This window comes from Thamnophis elegans, chromosome 6 (genome assembly GCF_009769535.1).
Source record: "Thamnophis elegans isolate rThaEle1 chromosome 6, rThaEle1.pri, whole genome shotgun sequence".
Lineage (NCBI taxonomy): Eukaryota > Metazoa > Chordata > Lepidosauria > Squamata > Colubridae > Thamnophis > Thamnophis elegans.
In genome coordinates, this window is record NC_045546.1 from 11,321,339 (window position 1) to 11,342,117 (window position 20,779).

At 44.3% G+C, this 20,779-nt stretch overlaps 1 protein-coding gene and 1 non-coding gene across 2 annotated transcripts in view; both read left to right on the top strand.

Annotated features, from left to right (window-relative positions):
* Positions 1-20,594, top strand: part of CEP295 (centrosomal protein 295) — a 56,826-nt gene extending 36,232 nt beyond the window's left edge. Inside the window, exons 18-30 of the mRNA XM_032219913.1 lie at positions 918-1,148; positions 2,230-2,336; positions 3,994-4,141; positions 5,503-5,727; positions 7,329-7,483; positions 9,930-10,074; positions 11,435-12,084; positions 13,345-13,470; positions 14,759-14,870; positions 16,123-16,323; positions 17,163-17,259; positions 18,423-18,522; positions 19,668-20,594. Of these exons, the coding sequence (XP_032075804.1) occupies positions 918-1,148; positions 2,230-2,336; positions 3,994-4,141; positions 5,503-5,727; positions 7,329-7,483; positions 9,930-10,074; positions 11,435-12,084; positions 13,345-13,470; positions 14,759-14,870; positions 16,123-16,323; positions 17,163-17,259; positions 18,423-18,522; positions 19,668-19,781 (2,411 nt within the window). The 3' untranslated portion in view covers positions 19,782-20,594. The remainder of the gene's footprint in view (positions 1-917; positions 1,149-2,229; positions 2,337-3,993; positions 4,142-5,502; positions 5,728-7,328; positions 7,484-9,929; positions 10,075-11,434; positions 12,085-13,344; positions 13,471-14,758; positions 14,871-16,122; positions 16,324-17,162; positions 17,260-18,422; positions 18,523-19,667) is intronic.
* LOC116510856 lies at positions 3,608-3,689 on the top strand. Its single transcript, XR_004255690.1, has one exon. It is a non-coding gene; the product is annotated as a small nucleolar RNA U2-19 (small nucleolar RNA).
* Positions 20,595-20,779: the final 185 nt, after the last annotated feature.

Here is a 20,779-nt window from a genome sequence, read left to right on the forward strand (position 1 = left end):
GACAGCTGGTCATTTGCATCCTTTCTGAGGGTCGTTGAGACCACCTGGAGATTTGTCTTGTGTCCTCAGGGTCACCTGAGCCTTCTTGGAACTGTTGACATGACTTTGTTGTAGACTGAAGATAAACAGTCCTTTCTGTTCTACAACACAGTCCTTTGAACAGTTCCAAGGAGGCTCAGGTGACCTTGGGGACACAGATAAACCTCCAAGTGGCCTCAATGACCATCAAAAAGGATGCAAATGAACAGCTGTCTGCAAAGAGTATAAATCCTTCCGTTCCCCACCATCCAGTCAGAGCTGAAGAAGCTCCTTGGATGAGAAGCGAAACGTCTTCAAAAGAAAAGCCAGAAAGTCCAGTTGCCTCTTGGGAAAGCACCTTTGGGACAAATGTGACCTGGATAACTAAGAATCTCCATAGATATTTAGTGAGATCTTAATGTATCTGAAGGGGAAGAATGTTCCATTAGGGCAGGGACCAGTGGTGGGTTGCAGGCGGTACGCTCCAGTACGCATGTACCGGTGCCTGCCAGAAACAGCAGCCACCGTACCGGAACGGTGCTTTGGAGGGCCCTTCCTCATTCCTTACCTGTATTTGAAGGAAGTGGGCCATCTGTGCAGCGTACGGTGCCTGCACGATGCTCCGCCGAGCAGCTGGAGCGTCACAGGTGGTGGGTGCGCATGTGTGTGCATTGTGCGTGCCCATGGTGCACGCCCGGCTCCTGTTGCAGCATACTGGTTGCAACGGGAGCCAAAACCCACTACTGGCAGGGACCCTCAAAAAGATATGCCTCCTATGTCACCCTAAGTGGCAACTTTTAAAGGAGAAGATTTGGGATATATCTACTCTGTAGGATCCAGTGGGACAGTTGAACAGCAAGTATAGCCTTTTTCTAATGCACCTTTCCTTGTTGCTACAGAAATTTCAGCATACAAAGAGCATCTTACTGGAAATATATTCCTCACTCCCCAAATTGATAACTTACCACCTAGTAAAAGCCCAACTGAGGATTTACAGGAAGAAATAGATCTGCTAAGAACTATTTCTATGGCTGATGATAAAGGATTAGATTTTGGCCAAAGCCTGGAGCGTATACAAGGATCACACGACAATGAATCGATGTGGAAAGCTAATGGTTTGTATGACTCAGGTGAGAGGACTTACATTTTGAGAGAACTATTCCTTTTCAGCAGGAGCGGTGGTGGGGTTCAATTTTTTTATCAAGTTGGTAATCAACATGAACTCCCTGAAATAGCCATGCGTGTATTTCATGTTTAACAAATATTCTGTAATCGCTGTCACGGATATTTAACAAGCATTGGCATCAACGTTTCTCAACCTTGGCAACTTCAGTATGTGTGGACTTCAACTCCCAGCATTCCCCAGCCAAGCGGGATTGACAAGTTGAAACCCACACATCTTAAAGTTGCCAAGGTTTGAGTAACCCTGTTTAGATATACTGTGTAATTACTGTTGCAATTATTGTCTACCATCACTTGTTATTTTTCAGACTATAAGATGCACCAAGATTTCAAAGAGGAGAGTAAGAAAAAAAAGGTTTTGTCCTCCCTGGCCCTCAGGAGCACTCTGCAGGCTTCAGCAGGGCTGGAGGATGCTAAAAACGCCCCCATTTTTGTGAAAAATGGCCCATTTTCCACCCGTTTTTCACAAAAATGGGCATTTTTGCCTTTCCCCAGCCCTGCTGAAGCTTGCAGAGTGCTTCTGGGAGCTGGGGGAAGGCAAAAACTCCTCCATTTTTGTGAAAAATGGCCCATTTTCCGTCCGTTTTTCACAAAAACGGGCATTTTCGCCTTCCTCCAGCCCTGCTGAAGCCTGCAGAGTGCTTCTGGAGGCTGGGGGAAGACAAAAAGGCCTCCGTTTTTGTGAAAAATGGCCCATTTTCCGCCTGTTTTTCACAAAAACAGGCATTTTTGCCTTCGTCCAGCCCTGCTGAAGCTTGCAGAGTGCTGCTGCGGGAAGGCAACAAAGCCTCCGTTTTTGTGAAAAACAGCCTGTTTTTGCAAAAATGGGATGCGGAGCAGAGCTTTGGGAGGCCAAAAATGGCTGTATTTGGTGTATAAGACGCACCAACATTGCCACACACTTTTAGGGGGAGAAAAGGCCCATCTTATACTCCGAAAAATACGGTATGTCTGTGTGACCTCATAGAGTTAAACTCGAGTGCATCATGGCTTACTAGCTGCTTCATGTTGCTTCCTCTTTATATCCAGTCCACTCCAAAGAATTTACTTCTGCAGATCGACATTTATCAAATTATTCTGCTGATAATGGAAGAAGAGTTCCATCTCCTGATCCATTATTGAGGCCAAACAGCCAAGTAAGTCATAAAAGTTAGTGTTTAGTATGTTACATAATTGTACCTTTTGCTTTAAACAATCTCGTTCTCTTTTAATCTTTGCATTTTAAATACTGTTCATGAGTACTCTGAACCTGGAAGTCACATGACCAATGCACTGTTCACGTTTTACACTTCCCGTTACGTAAGAAGCTCTAAGGCAGGGCTGTCAAACTCCCGGCCCGTGGGCAGGATGCTGTTCTGACCTAGGCTTCCTTAAACATGCACGAAGCAGAGTCTGGGTCCCGGCAAAACCTCTTTTATTTATACAACTGTGAATTCCTTTCATTCACTGTAAGCAAGGCTTAGCAAACAGTCTCTCAGAGGAATGTTTATCAACACGAACCTTATCTCTCTTGGAGAGCTGCCAGATAACTAGTTTCCAAAAGCAGAGCAAGGCAAAACTTGGCACAGAGTCTCTTATAGTCACAAACAGAACTTTCCTCTCTTGAAACGACCAACGGAACGAATTGTTTCCTGCAAAAGCCCACTCCCCCTTTGCTCCTTTTTGGTTTCCTATGGGAGGGGCCAATCTCCTCCAAGGTGCACCTTTATTCGCAAGTTGACCCTGCTTTCTTAGATGTTCTTGTCTTCTGGCAGGTCATGTGCACACTGAGAACAGGCTCCAGCTGTTCCTCTGCCTCACTGCTGTCTAGCTCCCTCTCTGCCTCCGACACAGAGCCCTTGTCTGAGCTTCTCTCAGCCCCCAGGACTGGCCTATGTTCCTCTCCAACCTCCTCAGTGTCCGAATCTGCTGCTGGAGGGCCATAGCAAATGCGTCATGTGTTGACCATGTCCACGCCCTGTTTAGCAAAGGAGGGGGGAGTCCAGACAAATCACGTGACGACGCTGTGAGTTTGACATCCCTGCTCTAAGGAGCTCCATCTGCCACATTAACTTGCATATGTTTTCCATCACGGTTTTCCTTTTCTTTCCATTCATTTCCCCAATATTTTTTTAGATGGCAAAAATAATACAACAAAGAGTGTATTGCTTGATATGTATGTAAATAACAGCATGGTAATTCAGTATCTTATTTAAAAGAACGTTAAGCTTTATTCCGATTCGATTTAAAAGTCATTTGCAAACAAAGTGCTACCTTTCTTGAAAGCATTTTAAAAGGCATACTGCTATGACATATTGCATTTTATATTATAATAGTACAAAATACAGATTTTTAAAAAATTATTTAACAGTCCTAAAAGTGTCTTGAATTGCTTTACTATTCCTCTGAGAGCCTCTTATTCACCGTGGCTCTGTGATGAGAAATAGCCAAATATGAGCACTAAAACGATCAGCTGATCTGTGGTGCATGATTTGTATACCGTTCTGGGAAGCAATTCAAGCCTGAACCTGTGTTTGTGTGTTAGTTGGATTTGTGAGTTTTGTGTGTGACGAATGAGTGTACGGGTGTAGTCTGGGGGATTTTGCTGGGAAGTGGGTGGGTGGGACGGAGGAGGAGAGCAAGAATGAGATTGATTGACTGTTCTGAGCAGTGATGAACCTGACATGTGCTGACCATTGACTACATGGAGGTTTCTACACTTGAACTGAGCTCAGAAAGAAGGAAATTTTGATTTGAAGCACTTGTGATTGTAGTAATCAGTACTCAGACTCTTGTATGACACTCTTGCCCTAGGTAATACTTTCAAACGCCTGGTCTCCAGGTTTGTTAGTGCCAACAACTTGTACACAACAAGTAGCTCACAGCTATTTTTCTTCAGTGACTCCTTCTGCTACCAACTTTATAAAAAATTACAACTCGGATATTAGTCTTGCAGGTAAAGGTAAGTTTGTGGCAAGTTCAACTAAAGTGACCCTAACCCTCATAGATAGATAGATAGATAGATAGATAGATAGATAGATAGATAGACAGACAGACAGACAGACAGACAGACAGACAGACAGACAGACAGAGAGACAGACACAGACAGACAGACAGACAACATACATACATACATACATACATACATATATTGCATCTTGCCAATAAAGTGTGTATAGACAAGGCTATGGTTTTCCCAGTTGCAATATATGGTTGTGAAAGTTGGACCATAAGGAAGTCTGAGCGCCAAAGAATGGAGGCCTTTGAACTCTGGTGCTGGAGAAGACTCCTGCGAGTCCCTTGGACTGCAAGGCGATCAAATTGGTCAGTGCTAGAGGTGATCAACCCTGACTGCTCTTTAGAAGGCCAGATCCTGAAGAAGAAACTTAAATACTTTGGCCACCTAATGAGAAGGAAGGACTCACTGGAGAAGAGCCTCATGCTGGGAAAGATTGAGAGCAAAAGACGAAAGAAACAACAGAGAATGGTAGGGTGGTAGGGGACAGGAAGGCCCACAGGAATGTTATCCATGAGGTCACAATGGATTGGACATGACTTCGCAACTAACAACAACTATATTTTGCATCAATAAATTAAAAAAAAATAGAATGAGGAAGAACTCAAAGGGGCTTATTCAAAAGGCAATTGGGCTGTTTTTTCTCCGCTTTCAGTACCTATCCTTCCCCGCCACGATCATAACCAATGAAGTTTTTTGGATGAGAAATGAAACACTTTTTCATCAAGGAAAAAAAAAGTCCAGTTGCCCTTTGAAAAAGCACCTTTGAGATAACTATGATCGGGAGGACTGAAAACCGCCACAGGTAGTGAGTTAGAACCTATGTTTGTGAAGCTCTACCTCAGGGGTGTCAAACTCGATTTCATTGAGGGCGGCATCCTGATTGAGTTTGACCTCATGGGGAGCAGGGAGTGTGGCCAGCACAATGTCACTCGTGTCGGGGGTGACTGGTGGCCCAAGAGCTCTGCCAGCGAAAACTGGCTCCCGCTTGCGGCCTTACAACATCCATTTTCGGCTGCGATGGCCTCCTGCAACCCTCTGCCAGCAACACATTGCAGCTCTCCCGGACTCTTTTTTCGCTGGCAGAGGCACCGGGGGCAAGCCCTTTACTGTTTCTAGGGCAGCCCCACGGGCCAGATTTAAGCACCCCATGGGCCGGATCTGGCCCCCGGGCCTTGAGTTTGACACCCCTGCTGTACCTGATATGAAAATATAAGACACTAAGCACCCAGTTCTTGCAAATAGAAACATTTGTTTGTTTGTTTTTACTTGAATAAAGTTGAGAATTATTTGCAATTGCTTTGCAGAATCCTGTGCAGCCAAGTCTCAGACCAGCGTTTTCAGCTTCCCAGCAAAGGAGAGCTCAAGCGCTCTTTCATTTCTTCAAAAATCTGAGGACTCCTCAAAGCATCCCAGTTCTCGCCTCTCTTTCGAAGAAGTGGAATACGACGGAAGCAAAATCCAGCAAATAATAAACAAATACAGAAAGGATTTCAGCTGGTCATCACTGAGTAATGTGTCTTCTGGCCATGGTAATGTAATTAGAAGATGATAAAATGGAATATTTCAAAGCATTCAGAAAAATTAACTCTCTTCATTGTTTCCCCATGCAATATACTGTTTGTATTGTGTGCAGTGATTGGGATTGTGGTAATGTTCCACAAATTTTACAACATACTGTGATGGAAACTCCTCCCCTCCCCAGGAGGCTCCCTGAATCTCTGCATGAAATACATCATCTTGAGGGCATTGCTGTCCAATTATTTAAACAATGTAGATATCCGGCCATGGGCTTATCCACCCCAGTAACTGCTCATACATAATTTAATTTTATGCATAATTGTATTCATCACTGTGAATACACCATGAAACCGCTGTGTGGTTTTAGAATAATTCACTGCTCTATTTTGATAGGCACTTTATATGCTGTTTTTGTGAATTTGTAATGTGTTAATGTTATATTCTATTACGCAGTACGAAATACATACACACACACACACACACTCTATGTGAAGTGGATCAGGAGAATTGTAGTTACACAATAGACCTGAAGCTATGAGAGTGAAAAAAGTATTGTTTTAATGTTGCATTTTAAAGTCGCTGTTTCTCTGAATTTTGCAGTCTAGGAAAATTTGCATTGAGTTGGTATTTCCTGTTGACACAATATTAGATTATTATTTTTTTTACTAATGGCCAAACGTTCCTATTACGTACTCAACATACCGTTTTGCTTCCAATTTTATGATTCCATCCTAATATACAATTTGGTCACCATAGGTCAGGGATCGGCAATCTTAAATACTTAAAAGAGTAACAAAGGTCCTAACCAGAAGACCCCTGTTTAATTCTGGAGCCGACTGGTTCCCGCACCATAGAGTCTCCTCCCAGCGCGGCATCCTTTTTCCTCTACCTGTCCTAACTGAAAGCCCTATCAATTGTGGAGCTGACAGGAAAATCCACCCCTTGCCATATAGTCTTGTCTGGTGCGCCATGCTCCACCCCCACCCCACCCCCAGAAGCTCCTCTCAAAATTGTGCTGATTGGCAACAGGAGCCACAGCAGAGTGATGAAAGAGCCACATGTGGCTCCAGAGCCACGGGTTGCAACCCCTGCCCTAGGTTTATAGCACTGATGGCAAACCTTTTTGTCAAGGCATGTCAAAATTGTGTGTGCGTACAGGTGCCCATGCCCGCAATGCAATGCACCCACCCACCTGCGCATGCACGCGCGACGCCCCCTGAAGGCTTTCCTGAAGCCTGGAGAGGGCAAGCATGACTTCCAGCAGCCACCCAGAGGCCCTCTGGAAGCCAGAAATAGATAGTTTCTGAACTTCTGGTGGCCTGTTGGCCTTGCTTTTCATCCTCCCAGGCTCCGGAGGCTTTCCTGAAGCCTGGGGAGGGCGAAAACGGCCTTCCCAGTCCCTCCGGAAGACCGAAAATCAGCTGGCTGGTGCGTGCATGCACGCTGGAGGTGAACAGCTCTGTGTGTCACCTGTGGCAGGCCTGCCATAGTTTCGCTATCACTGGTTTATAGAGTTCCCATCATGACTACAAAGTAACAATCCACAAAAGTTAAATTCTGAAATAAACGTGTGTGGTGGTACTGTCTGAAAATTCCACTTCATTTGTTTCAGATCCAGCGGTTGGACTTGATGCTACTGATATTGAAAGAAATTTTCCAAATTTCCACCGTGAACTTTTTCAGCCTTTGAAACCGAGTTCTGACTTTGATATCTGCTCAACACTCTCTCAGTGCAGAATATCTCACAGCAGCAAAGATTCAAGCAAGGTATTTTTCGTTAGGAATATAATCTAACGGTTGGGTTGGCAATATATCAATCATGTAACAATGTCGTACCTGTTTCTTTAAATCATACTGTAAAATGTGATTGGTTGCTGTTTTCCTCAATCGGCCATAAGAGGGAGCCAGAACGACTGTTAGCTCTCTGTTTCGTTAGATGCTGGGCTGATCTGATCTGAGTGCCTTGAGCTATAGTAGGTTTTGCAACTGCTAGCAAACTTTGTGTACCGAAGTGATTATATGATACTGGACTATGTTATTTGGATTATCCCTTAACTGAGAGACGTTGATGACTGACTGAATTATCCGTGTATGACTTGGACTGTTTGATGGACTCTGATACCTCTATTTCCATGAAAGTAAAAGCCTGTTTAAACTGCAGTCTCTCTGTATGCTGGTTTGTGTGTTCTCCAACACAAATCTCACAACGCTTCTCTGAACGTACTGAAGAAAATTGAGAATTATTATCTTTTTGAAATATATTTTTATTATTTTTACATTTAAAATAGCAATAGCAGTTAGACTTATATACCGCTTCATATGGGTTTCAACCCTCTCTAAGCGGTTTACAGAGTCAGCATATTGCCCCCAACAACAATCTGGGTCCTCATTTTACCCACCTCGGAAGGATGGAAGGCTGAGTCAACCCTGAGCCGGTGAGATTTGATATTTTTACATTTAAAATAGCAATAGCAGTTAGACTTATATACCGCTTCATATGGGTTTCAGCCCTCTCTAAGCGGTTTACAGAGTCAGCATATTGCCCCCAACAATCTGGGTCCTCATTTTACCCATCTCGGAAGGATGGAAGGCTGAATCAACCCTGAGCCGGTGAGATTTGAACCGCCGAACTGCAGCTAACAGTCAGCTGAAGTAGCCTGCAATGCTGCACTCTAACCACTGCGCCACCTGGCTCTTAAAACAATGCAGTACCGCAGACTCGAAGTGACCACACATTCACATTATACACAATTAGTCTCAACCATTAACTATTAGCCTGCTTAGTGCATTATCTATCCTTCTGTCCAATCACAATATATACAGTTTGTTCCAGTCTTGTCACCTTGTCTTACGCCTATCATAAAATCTGTTCCAGACTTCAAAATGTTCTGATTCCCCTTCATTTTTAAGTTCAAGAGTGAGCCTACCTGCTTGAGAATTATTATTCTTTTGAAAAGTCAGCTCTGGCTTAATTACCTTCAAAAGTACATTCATTATGGCAAATAGGTAACTAAGACTCTGACACTTTAGCTAGAGGGTCCTCGGCTTACAACAGTTCATTTAGTGACTGTTGTGACTCAGCAGATGTCTGCTGTGAGTCTTTTCGGGATACAAGATTCATTATGCAGCTGGGGCTTGTTAGAGGCAGGTTTGGAGATAAAAGCACGGATGCTGCCACGCCCTAGTCGCAGGAGTCAACGTTCCTTCGTGGGTACAACATTGCTTGATACACTTGGATAAGTGCTTTGGTGTTTCCTGCAACCCTGATTCAAGGCTACACTTGGAGAAGTGCATTGCTTGTAAGAGTTGTTTTGTTTTTCATTCCGTTATCTAGTCAGAGACTGTATTTATGTTATTTTTGGGGCTCAAAGCCAGTCTGAGCCGAGAACTGATATAAAGACTTCCTTTTAAGTTTGTCTGCTTGCTGTTTGTTAAGAGCCGTGAAGGGGGGACAGAACAAGTGACCAGTCAAAGTTACAACAGCACTGGGAAAAGTGACTTCTGACCATTTTTCACACTTAATGCCCACTGCAGCATCCTTATGGTCATGTGTTCAAAATTCAGCTGCTTGGCAACTGACTCATATTTATGACGGTTGCCATGTCCCGGGGTCATAGGATCACCTTTGATGACCTTCTGATAAGGAAAGGCAATGGGGAATTAACTGTTAACAACCCATGTTACTAACTTAACAACTGCACTGATTCACTTAGCAACCCAGGCAAGGAAGTTCATAAAATGGAGCAAAACCCACTGAACTGTCTCGCTTAACAATGTAAATTTGGGGCTCAGTTTTGATCATAACTTGAAGACTACCTGTATCGATGTCAATTATGTCACAGTGAAGTACACCTCATGGTTGTATAGTGAGTAGTCTCCAACCTTGGCAACTTTAAGACTTGTGGACTTCAACTCCTAGAGTTCCTCAGCCAGCAAAGCTGGCTGAGGAACTCTGGGAGTTGAAGTCCACAGTTTTTAAAGTTGCCAAGGTTGGAGACCACCGGTATAATGGAGTAACAGTTTTGTTGCTGCAGGATGGTTGCTCATCTGTTCTGCCGCCATTTCAGTACCAGTTTTTCCGATTCTACCAAATTGTTAGTAACACTAGAACTCCATATGTTAAGATGAGAAAACCCCCAACTGTTTTTAGCAATCTGTCATGAAATTTTCATGCGACACCTTGAATCACCCCTCGTGCATTTATATTCCATAGGTTTCAGATTTATCTAAGAGTCAAGATTTAACATCTTCTACCATAGAAGAGGGAAGGATCAGTACTTTATTTCTTAGCAGAGGAAACCTAAGCCATTCTCAACTCAAGGAACAGAGTGATGAAAGGATGAATCAGCCAAGGCAAGGTAATTGTTTACTCCCTTGGTCTTTATAGTCGGGAAAATGTTTTTAAAAGTAATAATTTATTAACAAATGGGATATTTGAATAGGTGCTGACCTATGTCTATTAAACTTCGAAGTTTAGGTTCCAAAGATTCAGTTTGATTCATGCTTCTCTAATTTTCCCCAGCAGATTTTAAAGCAAAGACATTCTTTCCTTCTTTCTTTCTTTCTTTCTTTCTTTCTTTCTTTCTTTCAATCATTCGTTCATTCATTCATTCATTCATTCATTGGATTTCTATAGCTACCCATCTCAGCGAACGGCTCTGGGTGGCTCCCATACAGTATATTAAATTAAAATCTTAAAAACATTTTAAAACAGTAGAACAATATTATATTGCTAAGCGAGATATATATAAAAAAACATTTGATGACAAACCAACTACCAGCTGTGCTGGTTCGTTTTTTGGCATCTCATGGCTTTCATGACATTTGCATCTGGCATTAAAGACGCTGAGCTTGTGAGCTTGAAAGCTGGCAGCCTGGGTTCGAAACCTGAGTGCTGCGCAACGGGGTGATCTCCCCGTTCCTTGCTCCAGCTCCTGCCCACCTAGTAGTTCAAAACCATGCAAATGTGAGTAGATAAATAGGTACCAATTCGTTGGGAAGGTATCAGCGTTCCATGAGCCTCAGCATATAGTCCTGCTGGTCACATGACCACTCAACGGTGCTGGCTTCCTTGGCTAAGAAATGGAGATGAGCACCTTAGAGTCAGACACAACCAGGCAGGAAAATCTTTACCTTTTTGAGAAATAATCATTATGATTTGGTTAATCAGATTCTATACCTTAGGAAAGAAATGTTTTTTGGTGAAGAATTATAGCTTAGTACTGTGTTTCTACAAAAATAAGACCGGGGCTTATATTAATTTTTGCTCCAAAAGACGGATTAGGACTTATTTTCCAATTAGATCTTATTTGGGGGGAAATACGGTACTAAATGCATCTGTCTGATTGATTATCTTAACTGGGGCTTATTTCTGGAGTAGGGCTTAAATTACAAGCATCCAGAAAAATCATCTAGGGCTTATTTTCTGATTCGGTCTTATGTTTGGGGAAACACGGTAGCGGAGTGTGGTTTATTTTCTTTTTTCAGTCTCTCAGATCTTGAAAGTTCTGGTAAGACCTTTGCTTGAGAATCTTGACTGAAGCAACCATCTGGCTTTTGATGAGCAGATGGTCTGACCTAGTGGAAGGTTACTTTATTTACTTTTTAATACGAGTAATAATTGCTCCGTTCTCTGCTTCAGCCTTCTAAAACTTCAGTCATGTTCTGAATTTATGCGTACTTAACCTCACCTAAAAACAGTTTTCTGCCACTCCGCAGCTGTTCAACTCGTTGCTGAAGAATTGTCTGAACCCCTGTCTCTGGAAAGTACTTTGCACAATAGTTTTGGTCGACCCGGAGCCTTTAGTTTCAACCCTGAAGAAAACCTCGAGCTAAACAAGGACTGCGTTGAGGACCCTGTCGTTATTTCATCCGAGACGAGCTCATACGAGGACCTGCCAGATGACAGCGACTTTCGTTATTTCTGTTCGTCCATTGAAACACTTCGCAGCCTCACTCCTGTTGAAGATCAGACCTCCATGTACGAGATCATTCCGAGTTTTAGCCCGAGGAAAAGTACCCAGGAGAGGACAGAATCGGCTAAAGAGGACATGAGCTCAACGGAAGAGAGCCTCTGTTTTGTTGAACTAGCCGCAATGTCGTTCAACGAAAACAACGAAACGGGGACCAGGAACAGATTGATAGAAACTGACGTCGCGCAATGTGATCTAAATTCCACGCAAGGGCAGAGTTCTCCAAAATCGAAAGTTCTTCTGGGCTGGCCTCAAGAAATGAACTCTGGCAGTCCCTTTCAGAATTCTGCTGAGGAAAATATCAGGCAGCCCGCCATGTTTCCACAACTAAATATGGGTGCCATCCACACTAAAAGCTCGGATTCCCGTTTGTCACAGTGCCGCGTCCCTGTTTGGGTAAGACTACGGCAGGGATGGCGTGCCTTTTTGTAAAGCCACGCCAAAATTGTGCATGCGTGCACTATCGTGTGCATTCAATGCGCCCCGCCCACCTGTGTATGTGCGTGCGACCCCCATGCTTGTATGCATAACACCACCACCACCTGGGGGGGGAGGAAGCTTTCACCCTCCCTATGCTCCGGAGGCTTTCCTTTCGCTCTCCTCCGGCGTCCCGGAGACCCTCTGGCAGCTGGAAACTGATCGTTTCTGAACTTCCGGTTGGACCGTTGGGCCCGTTTTTCCCTCTCCCCAGGCTCCGGAGGCTTTCCAAAAGCCTGGGGAGGGTGAAAACATCTTCCGCTGGCCCTCTGGAAGGCTGAACATCAGCTGGCTGCGCGCTGGAGCTGATGGCTCGCATGCGGGCAAATATGGCTCGGCATGCCACCTGTGGCCGCGTGCCATAGGTTCGCCATCACGGGACTAAGGGATCTGAGGTGGAGATGGTTTAAATCAGGGGTGTCAAACTCAAGGCCTGGGGCTGGATCCGGCCCGTGGGATGCTTAGATCTGGCCTGTAGAGCTGCCTGCAAATAGTGAAGGACCGGCCTGCAATGTTTCTGCCAGCAAAAACGGGCTCAACGGGCCCATGCAGGTTCCACCCTGGCCACACCTAACACAACCCTGATGCAGCCCTCAATGAAATCGAGTTTGACACCCCTAGTTAAAATGTAGTAAATCACATTGAAGCTGCTCTGTTTAGAGGGGAACGCATTGATTTTCAGCTAACAAAAGCCGTTTAGCCAAATTAAAACATAAAAGTATATAGTAGTACATAGAGGTATAAAAATAACACGGTTTAATTTACAGTTGCTCAAATGCCAGAAGAAAAGAAGAACCACAAATTAATAGACATAGGCTAAAGAAGGTCCATGATGGGGTATTGCCAAAGTGATGGTCCTATTCTGTCAACTTTAGCTCTTTGGTTGGTATGACTCATGACATGGCCTTTTGCCTTAAAGCAGGAGTCTCCAAACTTGGCAACTTGAAGACCTGTGGACTTCAACTCCCAGAATTCCCAGCCATGATGGCTGGCTAAGGAATTCTGGGAGCTGAAGTCCACAGGTCTTAAAGCTGTCAAGTTTGGAGACTCCTGCCCTAAGGGGTTGGGATAGAATGATGCAGTTTTTGAACCAAATGTTTGTCTCTGGCAGATAAATGTGCGGGGGGTTTTTTTGTAGAAATTACGATGGTTTACTGTTTCCTGTAATTAATTTCTTAGGAGACCCTTACAGGAAGGGGCATCATGGAAGAACCAGATCTGACGCTAGTAAGCTCTAATGACATCAGCACTGCAGAATCAGAGCTTATACACGGTGATCATTTGGAAGCGAAGGACTGTCCCCAGGTAAAAAGGTGGAGTGTGTCTGTGTGTGTGTGTGTTTGTGTGTGTGTGTAGTGATAATAGACACATTTTGATTTGGCCAGATGAATTATAGCAATAGCACTTGGACTTATATACCGCTTCACAGATGCTTTTACACCCTCTCTAAGCGGTTTACAGAATCAGCCTATTGCCCACAACCATCTGGGTCCTCATTTTATCCGACTCGGAAGGATGGAAGGCTGAGTCAGCCTGGAGCCTGGTGAGATTTGAACTGTCGAACTGCTGGCAGCCGGCAGTCACATCCCTTAGCGACAGCAATCCTGATTGCTGTTGAAACCTTAAGATGCACCACTTGAGTTGAGGAAAACTGGAGAGCACCTGGGAGACCCCCCCAGTACAAGCTGTGCAGGCAGCAACTAGCAGTAGGCAGGAATGACTTATAACCATCCCTACCAGCTTTGACTTCGCTTGTGGAAAACCCCAAGGCGCTAATGAGCCAGGTACACAAGTTAGCAGGATCATGTGACCACACGGCTGCTGCAATGGCTGAGACTTAAGGGACTAGTCCCTCCCTCCCTCCCTCCCTCTATGTATGTATGTATGTATGTATGTATGTATGTATATAAAATTGGCGTGTGTATGTGTGTGTATTCCAGCATAACTCTGGAACGCCTCAAGCAATTTCAACCAAACTTGGTACGCAGATGACTTACTCTCTAGAGACAAATACTGTGGGGGGTAAGACTGTTCTGTTAAGATGCAGCCTGTTGTGCCTTTAAATGGCTTCTACTGTACAGCACAGTGGAGTTGCCATGGTAACGGCTTCATAGTACATTAACGGTTTCAGCGCTGAACAGTTGGTGGAATTCAAAAATGTTTAACGATTCTGTTGTTGTAGGTTGGTGGGCGTGGCAGGGGAAGGATACTGCAAAATCCCCATTTCCTCCCGATCAGCTGGGACTCCGGAGGCAGAGAATAGATGGGGCGGGGCCAGTCAAGGTGATATATACCGGTTCTCCGAACTACTCAAAATAGCCACTACTAGTTCTCCAGGACTAGTCAGAACCTGCTGAATATCACCTCTGGTGCTGAACCATTACTGAACAAGTGGATGTAAGCTGAGGACTACCTGTAATTAATGCCTCAAGGCCATTATATTCCAATTAAAATACTTTTATTTTAACTTCAGCTATTCTTTGATTTAGGCAGGTGTGCCTCCTTTCAGTGGTTTTGTCCTTTTTAATGTGTCAACCCTTACTACGCCAACAACGTCTTGCTTACCATATTCCATGTATTATTTTTGGGACAGAGCAGAGGATTTTTCCCATTGAATCCAGAAGTGGATGAATTTCTCACTCAGCTGGACGATCCACCAGAAAGTCCCCCAAACAATCTGGATCCAAATTCCAAGCCCAGAGGCGGTATGTATGTGGTATATGGCAAATATGTGAGTGTAAATCAGAGCCTCTGGATATTCAGAGATGATAGCAGCTTGAATTAAAAACTGTAACATCCAGGCAGATAAGACAGGCAGTCCTCGACTTACGACCACAATTGAAGCCAGAATTTACGTTGCTAGGTAAGAAATTTGTTCAGTGAGTTTTGCCCCATTTCGTGACTTTTCTTGACAGGTTTGTTAAGTGAACCATTGCAGTTATTAAATTAGCAAGGTTAACATGGTGGTTATAGCTAAATGCATACGTTTAAAATACTGCAGCAATAGCAATAGCAGTTAGACTTATATACCACTTCATAGGGCTTTCAGCTCTCTAAGCGGTTTACAGAGTCAGCATATCGCCCCCACAGTCTGGGTCCTCATTTCACCCACCTCGGAAGGATGGAAGGCTGAGTCAACCTTGAGCCGGTAAGATTTGAACCCCTGAACTGCAGATAACAGTCAGCTGAAGTGGCCTGCAGTACTGCACCCTAACCACTGCGCCACCTCAGCTAGTTGTCTTCATTTCCAAAAGGTTTCTTACCCTCGAACGTATTATTATTCTTTACAATACAATACAATAGCAAAGTTGGAAGGGACCTTGGAGGTCTTGTAGTCCAACCCCCTGCCTAGGCAGGAAACCCTATACCCTTTCAGACAAATGGCTATCCAACATCTTCTTAAAGACTTCCAGCGTTGGGGCTTTCACAACTTCTGGAGGCAAGCTGTTCCACTGATTAATTGTTCTAACTGTCAGGAAATTTCTCCTCAGTTCTAAGTTGCTTCTCTCCTTGATTAGTTTCCACCCATTGCTTCTTGTCCTGCCCTTGGGTGCTTTGTGGAAGCCCCTTAGATATTGGGACACTGCTATCGTGCCATCCCTAGTCCTTCTTTTCATTAGATTAGACATAACTAGTTCCTGCAACCGTTCCTCATATGTTTTAGCCTCCAGTCCCCTAATCATCTTTGTTGCTCTTCTCTGCACTCTTTCTAGAGTCTCCACATCTTTTCTACATCGTGGAGACCAAAGCTGGATGCCGTATTCCAAGTGTGGCCTTACCAAGGCATTATAAAGTGGTATTAACACTTCACATGATCTTGATTCTATCCCTCAGTGTACTCAATGTGTTATATATTTTTGAAAAGAACAGTGCTTTGTGGGCCTGGCTCTGAGGTTGTTGAAAATCACACTATTCCTATCTGTAAAAACGCACATCTCTTTTCCCCCCTGTCCCCAGTTATATTGTCAGAGCTTGCACCGGTCCACAGCAGCCTACAGGAAGCGTTTCTGAAGCAGAAGAGAGATTTCATCGAGAGATCTTTGAAAAGGGTGGAGAAAGTAAAAAAACGAGAGCGGAGCTCTGAAAAGACCCAGCCGAAGGAATTACCACTGAAAAAACCACAACCGCATAAACGAAAAGCGAACCGGTCGCCTCATGGTAATTATTGGCAAACAAGTATAAACTGAAGGAGAGAAGTATGAAATGTGAATGATCCTTTAGGTGTCAAATTTGATTTCATTGAAGGCCGCATCAGGGTTGCGTTTGAACGGGGGGGCGTGGCCAGGATGGGCGTGGTCAGCTTGACATCACTCGTGTTGGCGAGGGGGGGGGGCATTGTGGTGGTCAAATGCTAAGGCAGGACTTTCCTCAGACCTTCCCTCCCTCTCATTATAACCTTCCTTCCCTCTTCATTTTCCTTTCTTCTTCCTTCCCCTTTCCTTTTTTCCTTCCTTGCTCTCTTCCTGTCTTTTTCTTTGTCTTTCCCCTCCTCCTTTCCTGTCCCTTCTTGGATGCTCAAATGCAAAAGGGGAAACGTTTCTCCTTCGTTTTGCTTTGCTTTGAGTTTGCTTGCTAGCCCTCTGCCAGTGAAAACGGAGCTCGCTGCACCACAAGGCAGTCTTTCACTCTTTCCAGGGCGGCCCCCTGGGCCAGGAGCTAAGCACCACGCAGGCCTTGAGTTTGAGACCCGAAGAACCTCCTGGTTGTGGCCTTTGCTATCATCCAAACAATGAATTGATTAAAATTAATTTGGGAATATTGAGATTCATTAACATTCTGAGGAGGGTGTGCAGGGATGACATGGGGGAGGGGGGGAACCCTGTGTATTTCTGTAGTTGTTCTCGCACCTGAGTTTTATGCAAACGTCGTTTGCCGCATGATGTGCAATGAAATGCATGAAAAGCAAGGGAAGAATTGCTTTTACCTTCACCTTCCCTGTCCTAGGAGATTTCTCTAATTTAAGCCTTGTTGTGTTTCATATCCTGCTTGGATCCCAGGGGCAGCTGTCAATCTTTTGAAGAAAGTGGAAGAAAAAAGGTGCTCTCCACTGGACAGGAGAGCGGGCGCGGCACAAATGCAGCAAAGGACTTCAAGGTACCGCACCTTCTCTCAACTTCAGAGAAATTAAACTGGTGTCATTTTATCCAGAGAGCTGCCTTTGATGTTGGCTTTGCAGGCCATAATCTTGGCCCCTTGAATTGTCCCAATCGGTGCAGCTTATAAAAGGTGTCACATCAACGCATATTGTATATTGATTTGATTTATATGGTTGCCCATCTCCTTTTCATTTTTGTTCTACACAGACCAAAACACGAAACACAATATAAAAAAACAAATGAAAAAATAAAGCACAAGCCATGATTTGATCAGCCAGCCAGCCAGATGAGTTCTTTAATGCAGTGGTGGGATTCATTTTTTTTTACTACCGGTTCTGTGGGCGTGACTTGGTGGGCGTGGCAGGGGAAGGATACTGCGAAATCCCCAGTTTCCAAGGTGGGGCGTGGGAGGAGTCACTGAATGGGTATTGTTACGGCCCAATTGCCTGGAGACTTAGGTAAATCTGAGGACGCTCCCTCTGTTCCTCCTGGTGACTCTCCAGATTAACCTCAGTCTTCGGCCTAACAGGAGCTATTCAGTGACTCTCCAGTGAATAGTATTTAGTTAGAATTTTTTTGTAGTATTCCCCCCCCCTTCCCCTCCCACTGTCCTGCTTTCCGGCTCCCTTCTCCTGTGCAAGGGCAATAAAAAAAGACCCAGCGATCATCGGGAGGCAGCAATAAACCGATCACCAGATAGATCAGGGTTGGGGCCAGTCAGGTGGTACTTGCTGGTTCTCCGAACTACTCAAATTTTTCACTACTGGCTTGTTAGAACTGGCTGAATACCACCTCTGTTCTATATACATCCAGGATCCCACACATATGGCACAAAGGCAAATTTTCAAGGCCTTACAAAAGCCAAACCGGGGGGGGGGGGGGAATGCACCAACGGGCAGGTGATAGCAAACAAGGGTCTCCTTCTGGATCACACCTGCTGAGTGCTTGGAGAATACCCTTCCTGCCAGATTGGGTACAACAGGTACAAGTAATTGGAGAGGGTTGGTCCCCATGCGTTTCCACAAGGAAGTCCGGCTCTTAGGGTCTAGAATGACTATTTCTGCTGATGTCTTGACTAGAGATTGGAAGTTTCCCCTAAACACTACTTTTGCCTTTGGAATAATTTACTGGTAACCGGAACAACTTCCTACGTTTTGGCAGACTGTATAATAATCTGGCGGAAGTGAAAAACAGAAAGGAAGAGAAAGACAGGAAAGAAAATTACGCCAAGAACAGGGAAAGAGCAAAAGAATTCCAAAAGGTAAGAAATCTGCAACACACTATAATATTCCATCCCAGGATCTAATTTTGCTGGTTTGTATTTGTTCTTTTAATTGTGAATCAAATGGAATTTGAAAGCTTAAGGCGTTGACTTAAGCCATATTTAGCATGAGAATTCATCCTGCTTGCAATTCAAAAAATTAAATGTGGGAAGTGCCAGAAGTCAAATCATTTTAATACCACGTTGTTCCTTGTTGTCTCCCAACTATACAACCATTGGTTCCCCCACCATAGTCTCCCCCTAGAGTGGCGTCCGTTTTCCTCTACCTGTCTTAACCGAAAACCTTTACAATTGTGGAGCCAACCAGCGACAGGGAGCCACAGCAGAGGGATGAAAGAGCCACATGTGGCTCCAGAGCCATAGGTTGCTGACCACTGGCATAAATGATAGAATGCATTAGACTCCAGTGAAGTTTGAGCTTGTAATGGTGCTGAACAAGTAGCACTTATACCCAGTTCTCAAAGTTCTAGTCACCACGCCTTAAGGATTACCATTTGCAACTTTCCCTGCCAGTTCCCCACAAGCAAAGTCAGTGGGGAAGCCTGCAGAGAAGCTTGCAAAGTTGCTTCTGTCACTTTTTATCCTGAGCCTTGGAGTAAACAATTCCAGGGATCTCATATTCCACTCTCACACCACCAGTACACTACTCCCCAGCCCGCATGCAATTGCCACAACACTTTCTGCTTCACTCAAATACTTATCCCCACCTTCCAGCCTCCTCTGGAGCCACTAAGTGGCTTCCCTACTGACAGCTGGGGGGAAGCCAGCAGGAAGTTGGAAGTCACAGGAGATTCTTGCTTAGCAGCGTAGCTTTTTTTAACGATCGCAATGGGAACCGCTGGGATTGCCATTGCAAAGATGACTGCACTTCAGAGAACAATTGCTTAGCAATTCCAGTGCCAATTTTTGTTAAGCAAAGGCTACTGGTTATTTAAAACCAGAGCAGGTAAAATGGCAATTACCACCACCAAAAAATCATTGCAACTGTCCAGGAGTTTGACTATATCTTTTTGCCAGAAACCACCCGTGCCACATTTTGGTCACTTTTAAACTTCTAAGTGTTTCTATTATACTTTTGCCATTTATTCATTATTTAGATTATTTTCTCACCCATTTTCTTACAGAAAACATTGGAAAAACTACGAGCCAGAAAAATCAATTTGAAAACCTGGTATTTTGCAGACGTCCCGCCAATGGAGGATAATTTATCAGCTTTGGATTTGAGGTCTCTGCGATAATTAAAAATTATGAGGCAGAATTTGAGACAATTCACATTTGGTATGGCTGCATTTGCAAAATGCCCAATGCTGTGTATATAGACCATTGTTGTCTCCAATTATGGCTTTTCAACTCAAAAAGATTTTCATTTCCAAATGTCACATTTGCTTTTTGTACTATTTTACCTATTTATAATAAAATATTTGCCAAAATGCAGATTGACAAGTTATTCAAAAGCCATGTTCCTTTCCGCTTGCCTTTTAAAAATGTGTGCCATCAACTGAATGAGACTTATTGTCAGCCTCCTGGCCAAACAATCCAGATGATGGAGAATGAGAAGTAATTGAGGAAGAATAGCCAGCTACCTTGGAAATCTCAGCTGCCACTAAGAGAAAACCCCTGAACACAATCTGTGATTTTTCCCAGCGCCTGCTGAATTAAAAGCTGGAGGCTGGCCTAATGAAAGGACCAAGAACCTCACATGCCACTAATCAGGCTTCAGTCAGTGGTTGAGAACGACTGTCCGCCGGATGACTGGGCAGAGTAATTCAAGTTGCAGCCTACATCCTTCGACGCTCTTCCAATGGCTCCGGAGAAAAATGCAGCAATTTTTGCATCAAAAATGGCGGCCGGAAGTTTTTCCCTGACTTAAAATGGCCACTGCAGTGACGAGCGGGCTGAAGGTGCCAAAAACTCACAGATGGAAAGTGATGGCACCAAAGCCTGGGTCCTCGCATCACTGACCGTCACGCCAAATCCCTGAATTACAGCGCAAGCGGCTGGGCCCTCACCGCTGTGCTAAGAGAAAACACGATCGCGTCGGCTTGCGTCACCTAGCAGCTCAGAGAGCCGCCTGCACCCAGAGAAGCCTGGGACACACCGGTAAGGTACAGCTGCTCTCCGAAATCAACAATAAAGATTCAAACAGACCTGTTCTCTTTGCAGAGAAGAAAATGAAGGATGGGGAGTCCAAGTTAAAAGGTAAATGTTCATTAATAGCTGGAACCACTTTAAAACG